Source organism: Barbus barbus, assembly GCF_936440315.1.
Source record: "Barbus barbus genome assembly, chromosome: 35".
NCBI classification, from domain to species: domain Eukaryota; kingdom Metazoa; phylum Chordata; class Actinopteri; order Cypriniformes; family Cyprinidae; genus Barbus; species Barbus barbus.
In genome coordinates, this window is record NC_136763.1 from 8,403,230 (window position 1) to 8,421,942 (window position 18,713).

The 18,713-nt window shown below is 37.7% G+C and overlaps 1 protein-coding gene across 1 annotated transcript in view; it reads right to left on the reverse strand.

The window, feature by feature from the left end:
• The window catches only part of LOC306854705 (protein diaphanous homolog 3-like), a 358,785-nt gene that overhangs the window by 176,580 nt on the left and 163,492 nt on the right, over positions 1–18,713 (reverse strand). Inside the window, exons 15-16 of the mRNA XM_079392921.1 lie at positions 15,226–15,537; positions 13,851–13,965 (exon numbers count right to left, since the gene is read on the reverse strand). Of these exons, the coding sequence (XP_079249047.1) occupies positions 13,851–13,965; positions 15,226–15,537 (427 nt within the window). The remainder of the gene's footprint in view (positions 1–13,850; positions 13,966–15,225; positions 15,538–18,713) is intronic.

Sequence of the window (18,713 nt, forward strand, 5' to 3'; positions counted from 1 at the left end):
AATCATTTTATCTTTCTTATTAAAAAATAAGAACAAAGATACACATTACAAATACACATAATATACAAATAAAACAAACAGTGCTTTATTTTCAGGTACAATAGGTGTATTTAGCAGAGCATTCAATGAAATTGAATGAACAAATATAAAAATAAAACACTACATAGACTGATTCCTAAAGCAACTGTATTAAAGATTTTCAGTCAAGAATAGTGAGTGATTTTTCTCTTTGTGTTTTGTTGTTTTGTTAACGTTGAATAGTTCCCCCAAAAATAAATATTCTGTCATCTGTCTGTCAATTCTGTCATAATGTTTTATTTTTATACCATCATTTACTCAAAAGTTGTTTTAAACCTGAATGAGTTTCTTTCTTCTGCTGAACATAAATGCTATTTTGAAGAAGGTGGAAAACCAAACAGTTGCTGGTCCTCAGTGACTTCCATAGGATTTTTCTTTCCTGCTATCAAAGTCAATGTAGACCAGCAACTGTTTGGTTACCCTCATTCTTCAAAATATCTAATTTTGGGTTCAGCACAAGAAATTAATAGAGGTTTGGGACAACATGTGAGTGAGTGAATAATGACAGAAATTAAATTTTAGGGTGAACTATCCCTTTAATGACAGTCGACAGCAGGTTTAGTGTCCTGTCTCTTTAAGAGCTGCACGCATCTAATATACAGGCACGCATCCGTTTCTCTCTTAACTATTTACTTTCATTTTAGAGATAACCAACTGAGTCTGTATGCAAACCTTGTGTGTTTTGACAGTATTAGCGCAAAAACTAAGTTAGTTGAGTAATCAGGCGCTGTTAGACAGGCTTTTTAGTGCGCGTGCTTCAGGTGTATGCGCTCAGAAAAAGCGCACGTCAGACCAGCGTGCGAATTAAACATTTAACCAGCAAGGCTTGTATGCAAATAATGTACTTTTCCGATCGCGAATAAGTGCAGTGTCCTGTCAGAGTAACTCTACTGCTGTATGTCCTGTTGTACAGTATATAGAGACAGAGGCGCCAGAACTGTATTTTGACATAATGTGCGCTGTAGCACGATACTACGATATTTCTTCAAAAGCAGATCGTGGAGACATTTTTATCGTTCACGATCAAAAATCGTCATATCGCACACCCCTAATTGACGGTACACCTTCATTGATAACTATAGAAAAAATGTTTGATATAGCACACGGTATAGGCACGTGCTATGAGGGACAAGCAGACAGCACACACAAACACATGCTGAGTGCTGTGCCTGCCTGTGATGAGATTGTGAATAAAAAATAATATTAGTCGAATTTACAATAAAAATTTGCATTTGAATGCAAAAACGGTGGAATTGAATGTTATTGGGCGCCAGTGAGGGGGCCTCAGCAGAGGCGCACGAGATGCGGTGATAATGATGTACGTGTCGTTATCGTGCTTTAATTTTGTTAATCTGTCCAATTGAACCCACAAGATGCGTTGCTGCTACGTTATTCATTCAAAATATTAGAGAAATATAGAAGTTCAATGCGGAGAAGTTATTGGTTAGGTTAAAACCGAAACCAAGCCATTCACAAAGAGCGTATATACGGCACATTTTTGGGACAGACAACTATGACTGTTGCATTGAATAAATTTAATACGCTGCATAATTTTGCTCAATGCGCCCTCCGGTGGCTATTTAATCTGCACATAAAACATAAGAAAGGAGATGTTTGTTTTAATTTTTTGTGTTTGACTTAAAAAAATATTGGGTAAATGAAAGATACAGTGGTTGAATTTAAACTTTTTTTCTCTTTGTTTTGAAAAAAAGTTGATACAAATGTCAATAATTATCGATACCGAACAATATGAAACATTATATCTTTGATAAGTTTTTTAAAGTTGAAAAGTTAAAAAATAAAGGAATAAAATTAGGGTTGCACGATAAAGGCTGCTTTATACTTCTGTGTCAGACATAACACAGACGTTGCGATTTGCTAATCGCAAAACCTGCGATGTGGACGTGATATTACTCTGTTCCAGAGCATATGCATTACTGCCAGCCTTGAGTGGCGGTCTTCCTAACCAATAGAGAGCGCACCTAAGGCGTAACATTAAAATATATTAAAGTGCAAAAAATACACAAAACTCAAATACATACGGAGGGAGGGGTACTAGCAGACCAATCACAGCACTTGCGGTCCACGTAGATTTGACGCACTGTGACATTTTTGGAGAGTTGCATGTCAGGCTATGATGTAGCCTGCGCGTAGTACACACAACCTACGGCGTAGTTTCGAAGCAGAAGTATAAATCGCATGCGATTTTCATGCGTATCTCATCAGTAAGGCCGGTTCTGTGATTAGTAGTAAATCTCCATCACATGCTTTCAGACGGAGCAGCATTTAATACACAGAGACGTAGTTCACTGACTAGCTACACAATATCGCATACGTAATCGCAGATGAATCGCCTTCGATTATGAACGCTGTATTGCATAGCTTGGCAGTGATCTACGGCTCTGTGTATTGAATGCCGTTCCATCTGAAAGCACGTGATGGAGCTTTACTAATAGGTAAAATAAATAGGTAAATGTTAAAATGTAGCAATAGGTTTAAATAGTATTTCATGCTGTAACACTAGGGGCTAATACAATATGTTCCCTATGAACTGCATATGTGAATATTATTTAGGCCTTATGTTTAAATAAAATTTATGCTTTTAATGTTGGATAATCATAGCAGTTTTCATCCATAGTCTGTCCATTTAAACGTCTGCGTTTAGCTTCAAATGGCGTCTTTGATGATATCCAAAGGCACAAAAAAATTGTTTTCTCTTATTCCATGGATTTTACCCATTTCCCTCCACTTGTTACCAGTGTTTTTCTGGCACCACAATGCTCGCGCAGCTGCAAGTGTCGTAACTGTGACGTCTACTCCAAATTGGTCATAGGCAAAATATTTATTTTTTAAAAAATAAATAAATAAAAAATCTTGGCTCTGGTTTTTCTGTAAAGCAGACTAAACAGTGTACAGTGAGGGCCAAACCAGAGCCAAATTCAGTTTATAAGTGACAACCTATATAACTAGCAAAATAAGGCCTTGACAACACAGCTACACACACCTACACAACTCCTCATAGAAAAGACAAAGTATGCGCTCAATAAAATGCATCTACCTACAAGAAATCACATTTAAGACCACAACAAAGGATTTGGGATTATATTACAGTCTCAACAAACTCAATTATGTTTACACCATACGACCCGGAGAAGTTTCTGGACCAATAACACAAACTCACAAGCTAGATCTATTTCATCCACCGGTAATTTGGCAACTTGTGAACCGAGGGTAATATTACACAACACTGAACGATATTTTCCACCTTCTGGTAGGGTTTTGTTTCAGGTTACAGTCCGACAGTTTTCGTAGGTTGTTATTAGGACAACAGTACCACCAGAGAAGCACTCCCCTGGGATGTCCCACCAGTCGTTCAGCTCAGCAACACAGCCTGGGCACCTGCTCCCACGAGACGGACCACATCTGGAGGGGTGGGCTGAGGAGAGATTTGGCCCCTGCAGATGTGATCTACTCATAGGCTACAACACCTGTGCTCACACTCTCTCTCTCACACAAAGCAGGCGTGACAGATGACATACATACAAAGTCACACATAGCGAACAAGCGCACACCTGCTCCCTCACTCATTCAAGTCAATGGGGCAACGGCAGAGGCATCTGACAAGAGGGACACGCTTGCCTCAGAACACGCTACTGTATATCCTGAGAAAATGACCAGCCGTTAAAAGCAGCAAAGACCACATAGTTAAAAACGCTTGTACTCTCTTCCTCTTTCTATTATTTCAGGAAAAAGAGAGAACAAATTTTAAATAAACAAAGAATAAATACATCAAGAAAAGTGTCAGATTTATAATGAAAAGTTCACTGCAACGCTTGTTTGCCTGCTGGAATAACAGCATTTTCAGCTTCATAAATAATAGTGCTGGAGCTCGCATTTATTTATTTTCACATCAAATGTTGTGTTTCCTTTTTGTGTGCAGGATCAATGCGGTTCTTTTCTATTGTATGACACAGCGGTATGTATAATGCAATACTAAAATATAATATTTGATAATCCTGAAAAGCTGTGAATGCACATTGTCCATTACATACAAATGAAGTTATAGGAGGTTAAGCCAATAAAAGCCCACCAATCAAAGAGGATCATATAGCCTAATATATTTTTGTAACTTTTTTATATCTTGGTTGGTAACTTACTTGCATTTCATTTTTACTGTTATCTCTTCTGGTGTTCGGGAAGAATTGCATCTATCCTACTTGATAAATCACTGTGACTACGAAATTTTTTAAATGAGTCATCGGATGCAAAATTGACTTTGATAGAAATCCATTCCCTCCTTTTTAATCCGCTGACGGACTGTCCCGTATTAGCATATTTCCTTCCTCAGCCTGTTGTACACTCTCCGCAATTTTTCTCCACGCTCGCGCATCTGTAGTGACATGTCTCGTAAGCAATGCAGGTGTTTTGTAGTTGGATGTAAAAGTAAAAATAATAGTGATGTGCAGATCGCGGTTATATCCTCAGGCACTGCGGATAATCCGTGAGTTGGGTAGTAAAAATGTAAATTGATTAATTGCAGTGGGTCACAGATGGATGAGACAAATCATTAATGATGCAATTATAAACTATATTCTCTCACTAAATCTAAAATATGTACGTTTTAAATGCATTTTTTCATCAGGCAGAATCACAAATTTCATTTTTGTGTGTGTGTTTGTCTCTTCGGAATGATGACAGAAACAAAGTTTGAAGTTAGTACAGCCTGTGTTTATGCTATTAAGAAAGTGTATTTTAAACTTGCCAAAGAAGAACTTTTGTTTTATAAATTATCGTTCATTTAAAAGCAGAGTATTATCAGAGTATTATGTAACCCGTTACTCCTTATGGCTCCGACAAGGTTTTGTTTCCACGCGGTGCCAATTCACACCAGGAAAGAAACAAAAGGAGCCTTTCCGATTTTCTGAGTTTTTCTACATATTTTTCCTCAAACAGGGGGGTGGGAGTACTATAAATAGTTTCAGAAAAAATATTGCAGGAATCTCATTTTTCATGGTATCTTCTTCAAATTTGAAATATAAACTCATGAGACACGTGGCTTTCAATCCATTACTTTTCTGGATTGCTCCAGGACTTATTTCATGTATTTGTATATGAAATAATAAAACATTCAGTGTGGAAAAATATTTTTCAAGGCACGTCAGTGTCTATAACTTCATGTTTTTGAGCATTATCAACTCTGGATGATGGATATTAAAGCCTAGAGTGTCTTCTTTCCAAAGAAACCTAATTTGTTTGTGTAACACACTTTGTCAGGAACTGTTACCATTTTAATTTAGGTAGGCTATTTTCACCTGTGAGGCCCAAAATGGGGGGGCGAAGGTTAACAGGTTAATAGATTAGAGCAGCCACACTGCCTGCGGAATATTAGGTGCAGTCCAACCACACCGCAACCACGGCCCCGCAACAGAATAGAAGTGAAGCGGATTTTTTCCACAGCAGTCACGCAACAAACCCACTCCACGTCTGCCACGCAGGCAGTGTGTCCCAGGCGTAAGGCTTTGGTTGAAAACGACAGGTGTTAGGCATGCAGAGGAATTTTTCATTTGAGCGAGCGTGGAGCGATTTCACCGGAGCGGGATGAAATTGTAGGTGAGCGGGGAGCGGAATTGAGCGGAGCGGTCTGGTGCGACTTTGAGCGGTGGAGCGAACACCCACGTAAGCGGGGAGCAGAAATTCTCACCGCTCAGCTCAGCTCACATGCTCTGGTGCCGATTAATCGGCAAAACCGATGGATCGGTCGACCTCTAATTACTATGTCATACTTTGTGTTGTAGCTTACAAAGTTAAAAGACTGTCTAGTTATGAACGACAAGGATAAAAGATTTGTAGCTGTTAAGTCATTTAAAATACATACTGGATTAAATAGTCCCCTTTAACACTTAACAGTTGAATTGGCACATTGTTAATGTATAAATGTTGTCAGTAGTAAATACCAGTATGAATTCAAATGAGCAATTAAAAGATAAAAAAAAAAGCCATTTGTCCACATTGTCTTTTTCAACTGGATGAAGCTGATAATGTATTCATAGTACACTTTTTTTAACAGTAGTATATATAATTATACATTTATGGAAGAATTTAAAATATATTAATATTCATTTATATGACATTTTTAAGCCATATTTAGGATATTTACTGAGGCGCTAAATAGAGTAAACATTTCAAAAGTTATTTCAGACAGGAACTGTTTTCAGGTTAGAGTTGAACACAATGGTTGGATTGAACTATTAAATTGTTCAATAGTGGACTGGACAGTGCCCAATTAAAAATATTAAAAAAAATAATAACAGGAAAAAAAAAATGTCCCTTAAAGAGAGAAAGGTGTCAAAAAATATATAATCTATAATTTTCACAAAAAAAACAAAAAGAAAAAACACAGGTGGTCTTAGTAGGGGACTAAATTTAACAGCATCTACAATGCTTTTCCTCAAACAGATTCTTACTGCACTCCTCTACTAGTTTCCTTGGACACCCTGTACTCAAACTGCCAATGTCAATGAGGAAGACAAGGAGCTTTCTGACTGATGGATAATTTTAGCAAGCCATGTGAAACTACAGACGGTAGTATGAGGGCGGCAGATTGCAGGGCTTGTTTTTGTGTGTGGGCTCTATTCCAGCAATCACTCAATGGTCCAACAAAGACCTGAATCATTGTGATAGAGGGTTGATGAAAGTCAGAGGCAGGGCAAGCTTGCTCTAATAAGCCACTGCTGGTGATTGTTTCCTGCATGCGCTGCTTTGACGGGAAGAGTATGAGGCAAAATAACAGGACTTTAACTGATTTTCGACTGTAAAATCAAGCGTCTGTTCAATCAGCACACTCATTTCAGGGACGAACAATGACAAGCACAACAACAGCAGAGAACAACGAACAGCAGCGTTGAAGATAAATATTTTAGTGAGTAGAAGTCTTGATTCTTCCGGTTAATGTTTAATTGGGCTCCAGATGTCGGTGCACTTAAGGGAAATTAAGAGAGCTTGAGAGAGGGGATGAAGAGCAGTGAGCAGTACACCGCCTTTTCGGAGGCAATCCTGGCGTGAGGATCCAAAACGTTAGCTTCTGCTCCTTAAAGAAATGCAATGAATAAATAAAACAAAAACAAAAGCACTCGCTGCAGCTCCCAAAGACACTTGATGAGAAGTGAAAGGAGACAGAAGAAAGGAGTCCATCTGCGAGTGAGATGTGAAAGAACTCTGATGGGCCCCTGGGTGACCAGAGATGCTGAGAGTTTGTTTCGTTGAGAGGAAGTCTGGATTCCGGCTGTCATGAGTTCTTCTCGGGCCTGAAGTAAAGCGAAGTGGAATTTGACAGGTTGTCTTCATTTCTCAAGGACTGGAGAGCGTATGACTGACAACACCAAATCCTGCTTCAGGTTAAGAGGCAGAGAAGGTCTATAACGCCAATCTAAGAATTCTAACCTAGACAAAGCTGTTAGTAAAAGCAAAGCTGGTCAATCCTGTGCAAAGAACACACAGGACATATGTATTGTTATTAACACAAGTGGGCTACTAACCACTTGGCACCAATTAACCCTTTCTCTTATCAATGCCTATAAGAGCAGTGTTTTTTCAAGCATTTCAGTGTTTCTGCTACATTTATTCAGCCGTGGCGGGCCACCACACCAAAAATCATCTCAGCGGCATCGTAGTGACACCGCTCGCATCATTCAGTCGGGTTATTAGCAGAGAACACAGAGAAGAACTTGAATTTTGCGTGGGACTGCAGGTATTACGCATAATAGTACTCATTCCCGCAGGTTCCGCGCTTATATCGCAATGTATCATTTGCACATGCTTTTGAGTCTTGCTCATTTAAATTGAATGAATGATTCAGTGATATAAAAAAATCAGTGACTTGCCGCCACCTGCTGGCGGTTTTAGTTTCATTTTTAATGTATAATTTCAGTTATTTAAATCAATTAGCTAATATTTCTATATTCAAAATGTTTTAAAACAATCTCAGCATGAATTTATGAATTTAATTACACTCATGCCACCTCTGAGTCTGAAAATGTACCTACAAGCCACTTTTGTGTCGTCCTGTGCCACATCTGTAGTACAAAATAGTTTTATTAATACTACTTTCATATGATTGATAACTTATGTCTTTTTCTACTTCTTACTATATAGTTTTAATTAGAACATTTAAAAAAGCTCATAAATATACTTTTTTGAATTTGACAAAAGATGACATACTTTTAATAAAATTAGAAAAATGCCATTACACAGGTAAAAACAAAAATGTCCCTGTAAATCACTTTAAGGAGTCAAATATCACCTCATATTAGGAAGGCTAGTTTTTGATTATTAATCAGAAGGTGCTTCTAAATTATTTAAATTTGGAGGGCAAGCGCTCCTAAAAAGAAAAGTAAGCATAGAGCCCTGTGTAACAGTATATTAGTTCAGTGCATGAGGTCTTAAAGAGACAGCAGCCTAAATAAACCTGCTGCTGTTTTTCATTATACAGTGAAGACTATCCAGTGTTATTTTACAGTTGAATAGATTATTCAGTTTGTTGTAATTCAGTACCGATATATTATAGTTAGACCAAACTGAAAAAATAAAATAAAAGTATTGTTAATTTAATTTGTATCTTATGTTTTTTGTTTGTGCTATTGATTGTCATTCATGTATTTGTTCTTATTTTATTATTTACTATGTACTTGTTTTTTTAAATAAATTCAATTCTGAGTGCACGGGAGGGGGTGTGGTCCATGGGAAATAGTCCTGCCACCACAGCTGGAAAACATCCTAGAGGAAACACTGCAGTTTGATGCCAAAGATAAGATCAAATATAATGATATGCCTATAAGTACATTTATAAGCATATGAGTAGATTTGAAAATAGAAGCATATTTTGCACGTCTAAAGACTTGTGTAAACTGTAAAAGAAAAAAAGAAAACTTGCTAGTTAAGGTCACTAACCAATCTGTCACATGTTGGATGACTACTTGAATCTCTCAAGCTTTTGTTCTTATCCATACAGCTGTCTGGCTGCCACTGGTAAGCTGTTGCCTCAATAATTGCCTGTTGCCGTTAGTTATACTGTAAAGTCACACTGAATTTATTGTATTTACTATCTGTGTGTAGATTCTCTCTCACATATCGGTTTACTTTGGTCGTCTTGGTTGAAGTGATCTGGAATGACATTATTCCGAATAAAACGAAAGATGCTTAGTTCAAAGCCTTCTCTTACAACAAAAAACACTCCAAAGCATCCAGTAGTGAGTTTATTGCAAAAGTTTCTCACTGAAGTTCACAAGAAAGAAAAGTAAATGGATGGATAAAATAGCTTAGAAGAAAGTGAGGAGGAGAAAATCACGATGAGGAAGATGAACTTTGTTTACCTGACAGAGTTGAGGACGATGCGTGTTCGCATAATTAAAGACTGATTTGCCGGAGTGTAAAATATCTGCCTCACACACACACATTATAATTTAAATAATCTGACAACCTTGTAAAACACGCTTTCACCATTTGCCCTATTGAAGCTAGACATCTTAAACTGTGTGCATAATTCAAGGTTCAGTCGCATAACATTGTCCCTGTGGGTACGGAGACAGGCGGAAGAGAGAGACAGAATGAGATATCTGCATACAGAGCTGAGTAGTGACAGGTAGACAATGCTGATATGAATAATTGAAAAAAAAAAAATCAAGTAAAGCAACATGCCAGAGCTATTCAAAACAAGCTAAAGGTGAATAAATCATCAGTAGGGGGAAGAGAGAGAGAGAGAGATCTTAATTATTTTGTGGCTGTTAGTGTGTTGAAATGACTAAATCCAAAACCTTCTAGGTGCAAAAGTATTTTCTGATGTGTCTAACTTTCTTTGGCGTATTTAGTGTCTGTGTGTGGGTAGCAGTACAGAAACCCCAACAGTAACAGCAGCAAGGCAACGGTCCTGTCGAAATGTTGGAGGGAATATCAAAAATAAAATGGTTTCTGACACCAGTTTGCAAGTCAATGTCTAATGCACATGTAGTTTAGTCAAGGACGGTTACGTCTGACTGATAAAGGCAGAAAATTTTGAAAGCTAATTTCTTGGGCAAAAACTGACTTTTTCTAAATCGAAGGGTGTTCACAGTAGTGTCACGATTCGGTACTCATACGGGGTAATTGGTTATGTCACAAGGTTGGAAATACTTCTGTTTTAAACCACGAAGGTGAGCCAATGTTTATCACACACGCATGCGTTTGCCCACGTGCAAACTTTGAGCAATATTTATGCTGGTGAACATCTTAATCTCAGTCAATTCACTATTAGCAGAAAGTGAAAGTAAAAACAGACTTATTCTCTAAGAGACAAATCTACTTCAACATATGCTGATAACTATATAGCTATAGCTGTTTTCATTTATTCACTTAATATTTCTCGTGGCCCATACTGTAGTGAAAAGAAAAATGAGAAAAATTTAGTGTAAAACTTGTTGTTTTTGAACGTCGGCGCTTGAAATAAAGTCGGTGCTTTTTATTTCATTGATTTTTATTGATGACTGTAGTGTTAATATTTTAATTATAGGACTATAATTGAGTGTATAGCCTAATTGACCTGTTTTGAAAAACCTTTTTTAAAAACATTTTAATTGAGGAATAAAAAGCCTAATCTTATCTTCGCAGCGTGTCAGTTATGTGGAATTATAGCAGGGCAAATTAATTGTAATAATTTAATAATAAAAGCAACTTCTTAATAATAGGCCTAATAAAAATAAGAATGTAACAGGCCTACATTAATTGGAAGTGCCAAATACTCTAATATTGCCAATAATTGATGGCTATCGTCGATACAAGATCATCGTCTTTTGACGCACCCCAGCAAGGGGAGGGTATCACGGGGCAGACAACACGTTGCCTGTTACATCATTTGGGCTGCCTTGTTGAGCACAGTGGCACTGAGAACATTATATTTTCCAAACGTAATAGGATTAGTCCAACAAATCGTTTGGTTTGTAATGTGTACCGAACCGAAAGCCTCGTACTGAGCGGTTCTATACGAATACGCGGATCGTGCCACCCCTAATGTATATACGGGCATCTAGGTTCGGGGCATGAGGCCTTACAACGAATACAGGCAATTCAATCCAGAAGGGGGCAGCCGCAGCAATGCAATGCTGTTTGATAACCGCCAGCAAAAGAACAGCGAATGCCATGAGTTGCGCACTTCAAAACAAAGCCCCCCAGATAGTGACAATGTGCTGATTCTGAACGCGTCTCTAACATAGACTGACAAACGAGTATACTTTAAAGGCTTGTGGACTCAACATTAAGGATCTGTTGGATTATTTCATGATGCTATTTTTTAAAGATAACTTATGACACATTTTTAAATCGTTAGCATATTACTTAATCATTTGTGAATGTATAGTCATGTTTTGTAAATGATTAGTTCATCATCATCTAATCACTTGTCTCAGAAGACCTCTAAAAACCCAGAATATATTTGAGAAGAACATCTGGATATCTTTAAAAGAATGGCACCGTCAATTTTCCATGATCGATTTACTATAAATAAAGTCGAACAGGGCAAAGACCTTGTCATTTGGAGAAACTCCGGAACAAACCCTCCCTGATTCCCTGACCATTAACGCAGTAATTCAATGATGTTATCTGCAGGGAAGACGTGTTTACAGCCGACGTCCGAACTAAGCAAAACACCAGATCTCCACGAAAGTGGCCTTCCCGCGACCTCGCGTTTCTCCCAAAAAGAGGAACGCGCCTTTTTGCTCTCTAACAGACAAAGAGACGCAATGTTTTCGCTCAAGTATTTTAAAAGGGACAAATTATACTAGTTTCTGCTATTGAAGCAATATACTCAAAAACAATACATACAATATATTTACAACATATATTAAGGTTGTTTTCATGTCATTTATAAGCTTGCTGTGTTATTGGAACTTATGGTATTGTTGTAATCTTTTGATGTATGATTTTCCTGATCAATATTTGTTCAGTTTCACATGCGTGGTGTGATTATTTAGAATTAAGGATTGTTTCATCTAGGGCTTAACCGCGTAATGGATACAATTAACATATGTACTTTGGTTATGCAAAAATACTTGGTGTTTGATTTCGGATGAAAGCTGATTTAATTAGCAGTAATCTGGTGTGGATGAAAATTGTCTGTTCTCATCAATGTATGATTACAATACGAATAGAAATCTGCTGTCAGTAAATTCTTCATGTGATAAAATAACTGAAGATAATGTATGCACAGAAAGAAGCTGTGCAGGGCGGGGCTCCGCCCCACAAGAAGAATCCGATTGGGTCAGTCGCCCGTGGGTGGATCCCAAAGCGGCCCGTTAAAGACAGATACCCAACTGTGTGTCTCAATTGGAGGGAAGAAAAAGTTTTTAAGCTCAAGCTTAAGCTCAGCTCGATGGTTGCTCTCTGCTTGCTCGGAGCTCTCAGTCATTTAACATCATGATCAAGCAGTGAACAGAGATCAAGACTCAAACTTCGAGAGAAACTTTAACATCTAAAGCCTCAGAAACTGAAACCAACTTCCTGGGAGCGTCATCAAGTAAGAACGAAGCCAACCAACCACTGAAGAGTATTCTCGTGACGACGACCTACCAAGCCGCCAATTCACGCACGGCCTTTCCTGAACCGGGAAGGAACTGAACTCAACTGAAAGCAAGGAAAGTAAGACAATATTTCCTAAACTGGTTGTATTCATCGCTAAGAGTAAAGATAGAAGAGTTCCATGCGTGTGATTTCCCTCAGGTTGAAGTTAGAGCATTCTTGAAAACGAGCATTAGAACCTAAAACTCTCTTCAGATCAAAACAATTCATTGCCTGCAATTTGTGTGTATGTTTGTGTGTTTAAGTCTTCTGTTTGTGATTGTGTACCCAAGTATCGTGTTAGAGTAGTGAAATAAACTTTGATAGGGTGGTGATGGCGCAGTGGATAAGACACATGCCTTTGGTGTGAGAGACCCGGGTTCGAATCCACTGTGAGACACCAATGTGTCCCTGAGCAAGACACTTAACCCCTAGTTGCTCCAGAGGCGTGCGACCTCTGACATATATAGCAATTGTAAGTCGCTTTGGATAAAAGCGTCAGCTAAATGAATAAATGTAAATGTAATTCTATTAAGAAATCTCATGTCTGTTGCTATGTGATTTTTCAAGTCTGAAATTATTTGCCAAAGATCGCGTTTACCTACGCTCAAAATTTGCCTATGCTAATTTTACCTAATGTCAACATTAACTTACCTATTCAATTCGGTATCACTGTGGCCACGGAATTATCTGAATTGTTAAGGCATACTGGTTTAATGCTTGCTGGACAAGTCATTAATGAGGTATATGTTGGACATTTTGATTAATATCAATTAATCATATAAATATCGAATCTTAAGAATGATTCCCTAAAAGCTAAAGTTAGAACAATAGTTCTAAAGTTATTACAATATTTTGTTATTATTTTAAATCATCGTTATTAGTAATCTTTAACATCTGTTTGTGGGTTTTACAAATACTTAACCAATGAAAAGAGCTTATGACTAAACCTTGTAATGCCATTGGTTCCTCAAACTGTCAGTGAAACCTCATAACTTCATTCAAAATGAAGCGTCGTGCACAGTTTGGAGAGAGATCTCTGCTTCTTCGCAATGCAAGGGCAAATAAAGAATCGATGTTTGAATGAGTACAGCATTTTCTTCTTCAAAAGTTTTTTTGTTTAAATTTTTGATTATGCTAATGCAGTACAGTATTTATGCAGTGACTACACAGAAGCGTTAAAATTGACTCACCAGCTCTCAGTGCGCCGAAGTTAATGGCGAGCCTGGTCAGCAGGTCCTCATTCTCGTAACGCTCTTCTTTGGCAACGACCCAAAAACAGCTCTCGGACATCTCCTGGGGTGAGATCTACACAGAAACAGAAAATAAAGAAAAAAATCATGGCTTGACATCATCATGACACATCGTGGGAGGTCAGGATACTGGAGTTGCTAGGCAACGTGAGGCATCTAAACAGTGACGTGGTTTATGAAAAAGTAAAGAGGAAACCTATTCAAATATTCATACTGTGTTCTATCGCTGGTCTTTATTTTGTTCTCCTACATGTCAGTGTGTGTGACAGCTGAATGCAGCCCTGGAGAGGCTCATTCTCAGTCGTCTCAGTACATGAAAACACAGGGCTGATATCTCCAGTAACACATCGCCACACACGGGCCACACGCACACCTTGCACACCCATGAATCATTGCACTGAGGGAACATGAGCCGGTGATCATCATTTAGAGGGAAAAATGAATAAAAACAATAACGTAAAGGAGGAAACAAAAACAAATTATGAAAGAAAAATAAATATGAATGAAAAGTATTGCAGAGGAAACTAAAAAGATAGGAAACGAAAGAAGAAAGCAACAAAAAATAGGGACGCAAGTAAGGAAAAAGTAGTAAAAGAAAGAAAATTAGAAAGAAAAAAAACGGACAAGAAAGAAAGTGAAAAGAAGAACAAAAAAAAGGAAAGAAAAGGAAGAGTGAAATGGGTGAAACTTTAAAACAAATGAAAAAAGGAGATTTTTTTTTTACTCTTAGAATCATTTCATCAAAGGGTACAACGGGCAAAGGGTAGCATGTTCCCCATGATGCACCAGCTGCCTCGTCTTTGGCTTTGTGAGCCGCAAAGCTCTAGTTAATGAGTGATAAAAGTCTTGGGTCAGGAACCATGAATATTGTATGGTGTGTCAATTTCTCAAGCAGCTGTTTGAAAGAGCTTCTTTGTGTCCTCCTAATGGCTAATTACAAACAGGTTTTGGATGAAATGAAGCATATGGTGGATTCTTTAAAAACATCTGTATGACGGTGGCAAAAAGGACAGAGATTAAATATTAATCGTAATGTTCTAAACTAACACAACTCAGAAGACATCGTACCGCAACATCTGCCTAGAAACGAGAGCAGCCTTCACAGTAAAGTGTAATCCTTCACAACGGAGCAACATTTGCTTTAATGATGCTTGGCAGGAAACAGAAGAAGTTTTCTTTGGTTACTTCGCAAACATCTGTCCTTTCATGCTGCTGTCGCCACCACATTTGAGTGCCAAAGCAGGATTCTGTCCCAGAGTGGATTGAGTGAAGTTAAAGACTAAAGAAAAGTTGTTTATTGTACACAATATGTTACCTTGGACCAGTTGAGGCGCTTCATGGAAGCCTCTGGTTTGAATTCCTTCTTGGGTTTTAGGCCAAAAGGCAGCGTGTGTTGGATTGAGGAGGATGTCAGTCCGCCTAGTCCCAAAGGAGGAGGAGGGGGTGGAGGCATCCCGGGCATGGAGGCACAGCCCGGTGGAAGCGGGGGAGGTGGAGGGGGTGGTGGACCTAGAACTCCAGGAACAGGTGGAGGAGGAGGTGGGGCAGGGGGACATGAGGAAGAGGCAGTTGAAGACAAGGCCGGGACAGACTGCACTGAAGGTAAAACCACTGGAATGGCTCCGAACTATAAAAATAAGAGACAAAAAGGGGCAATCAGCAGAAAACATGCTTCATCTTAATTCAGTTCCTTTTTCTAAAACAACTTTAAAATATACACTACTGTTCAAAAACTTGGTCAGTGAGATTTACTTTATTTTTTTTCCTGTTTTCCAAAAAAAAAGGTCTCCTAGGTTCACCCAGGCTACATTTATTTAATAAAAAAATACAATAAAAACAGTAATATTCCTTAGTAATATTATTACAATTTTCCTACAAAATTCCTGTGATGGCAAAATTCAATTTAGGCTATATTTCTCTAACTGACCCCAAACTTTTGAACAGTATTTTAATAGCACTTCAATTCATTTCAAGACATTAACACCGTGATTATCATGAACTAAAAATGACCAATAGTTTTACACCATTTATTAATCTAAATACATTTTTCTACATATACTAATACACATTCAAGTTGATATTTACCAAATTAGCACATTAATTAGAAATGCAAATTGTATGGCTATAAATAACAAACTTGGAGTTATAAATACTGTAAAAAAAAAAATTATTTTCAATTCATGATAAGTACAATTAATGTTAATTAATGTAACTGTAACCACAAAGAGTAAACCATTCAGAATAATATTAAGAAAATAAACTAACATAAGGGGCTAAAAAAAGAAAGTTAAAGAAGAAAATGAAAGAAAGGCAAAGAAGATGACAACGAAAGAAAACAAAAGGGACTTGGAAGTGGTTTTATGCTCATATTTTGCTAATATATTGACTAATATATTCTAAAAGAAGGTCTAAGTCCTGCTGGCTGCAGTAGCAGTGTACTTTCTAGGTGATGGAGTGGTTAAGGTTCAGGGTAAGTAAATAGAAAGTTTCCAGGTCTGATCGCTGTAAGAATTCATCAACAATTGCATCACTGAGCAAAGTCCAGAGGAATCATCCTTGCAATAAGCTCATAGCATTCTAATGGCAATATCAGATGAAAATTGAGGAAGCAAATAAAACTAAAAGATCCTATGAGGTGTAAGCGTACATTTGAGTATAATAGAGACATAACAATACCTGTCCTTCCAGATTTACTCAGGCTGATAAGTAAATATAAAAGATTAATCAGGCCATAACCCTTTCCCCGCTCAAAACACCTCCACCTCAAACCTCCATCAAAGATTCAGAGAAAACAAGTATGAAACATTACTCTGGTGTATTCACACCATTCATCTTGAATGGCAAACAGCTACAAGAGTTGGGGTGGGGATTATTGAACAAGTAGGTGTGCTCTAATTCAAACTGTGCACATGCCGGCCTCTAGATAATTTACAGGCTAAGAGTCAGCATGACTGACGCTCCTGCTTATGTGGAGAATTGACTGGGTGATTACGCTTTGCGTTGCTGCAAAACGATCACACCCCAGAGATGGATCAGCTTAACTGCCTGCACTCCAAACTTTCACTTCGCTCATTGGCCCCCATTATTTAAGAATCGATCTGCTCTATCGACGATAGCCCAGTGAGCCAAAAAGCAATTGATCAAACAAACTGTTCAGTTGATGCCCTATTTGTCATGTCAGTGTGAGGGGTTCAGATCAGTTAAAAAAAAAAGAAAAAAAGTCTCAAGTCTGAGGAGAGGGGTGCAGGCACAAAGCTTGGCTAGCCAGAAAGTGAGGAAACTAAGAAAAACGTCAATGTGCAGGAGTTTCACAGCTTTCATGGTAATAAAGCAGGTTAATTTAATGCATACATAAATCCAAAAACATACAACTACAACCAATACGCGACTGATATTATAAACCAATGCTGAGTGCTAAAAACTCTGATGTGTCATGTTAAAGGAAAACTGCACTTTTTTTGCCATAGTTTTCCTTTTAATGTTGAATCAATTAGTCACTGAAATGTTGATCATCTAATCTTAAAATATGCAGAAGAAATTAAATATTCAAAACTGGTTCCCAAAAACCAAATAGCCGATACTTTACTAATATGGTCCCAATACATTATGCATACTTACTTTGCATTATACAACAAAAATCATTACACAAAACTTTTTTTTAAATTAAACATTAATTTTTTTTTTTTTTTTTTAAATCTTCAAAAGTTTTTTTTTTTAAAAAGACTTTGACTTTGATTTATTGATTACATATGAAGTAGCTAAGAACAGGGTTTTAGAAGAGTATGCTTATCTTATAGCAGCTGTTCAGGGTGAAGTAGAAACAACATTAGGGCAGATTGTGCCAATCTCTATTAGAGAGAAGCACAAAAGCTGTAAACAAGTTAGATGTCAGCTCCAAAAAAAAAAAAATAATTATTTGTGCTGTAGGGTTGAGCAAGAGTGAGAGGCATGGTGAGTATACTTGGCACAAAATAAATCTTTTTAAAGATGGAATAATGTGAGGATGTGGGGTAATTGTTATGGTATAGTGGGAGAAGTGTGCATTAGGGATTGAGAGAACAAAAACCCACAGCTACAGAACAGCCTGGCCAGGGAGAACAGATGTGCCTGCATTGCTTGTGTGCATCTAAACAAACCGCTGGCCAAGGGCACAAGATTTAGATTTCAACACAATTTTTTGTATAATTGCCAGTTTGGACTAAACAACTACTGAATCCGAGTCAGTTTCACATTAGCCACGTTTACATGTACACTTTTGTGTCATTCCGATTCGGTGGACTGTTTACATGAGACGTTATCTAATCCGATATGGTGTTTACATGTGCCTGTGCTTTCGATTTTAGGATACGCTAATAGCCTACAATGACAACAAAAACAAGTCACCAGAGGAAAAAAAGCCCATATTTACGTCAATATTTTTAATAGTTGCTTGCACTTGCTTAGAATAAACGGTTAATATTTGAATCCTTTGCGTTCATTCGAGCGCTCAGTCATATGGCCAGAACGCAATCATAGAAATCATATGCCCCTCTGTAATGCAGCTCTGAATGAATTGTACTCTGATACAAAAACATTTTACTGTACTTAAAATGGAACAAATACACGATTTCTTACCAAGAGTTGCTGAACAATGAATCAAAGCAGCGTTGCTTTATGAATACAGGGAGTGATCGCAATGAGCTATATCACACATAACAAACGTGTTTTACAATATTCATGGCGTGAGCACGTATAAATTCAAGCAGATTGGAAATTATGAATCTGCAATTTATTTAATACAAATGACAAAGGCAAATTTTGGTC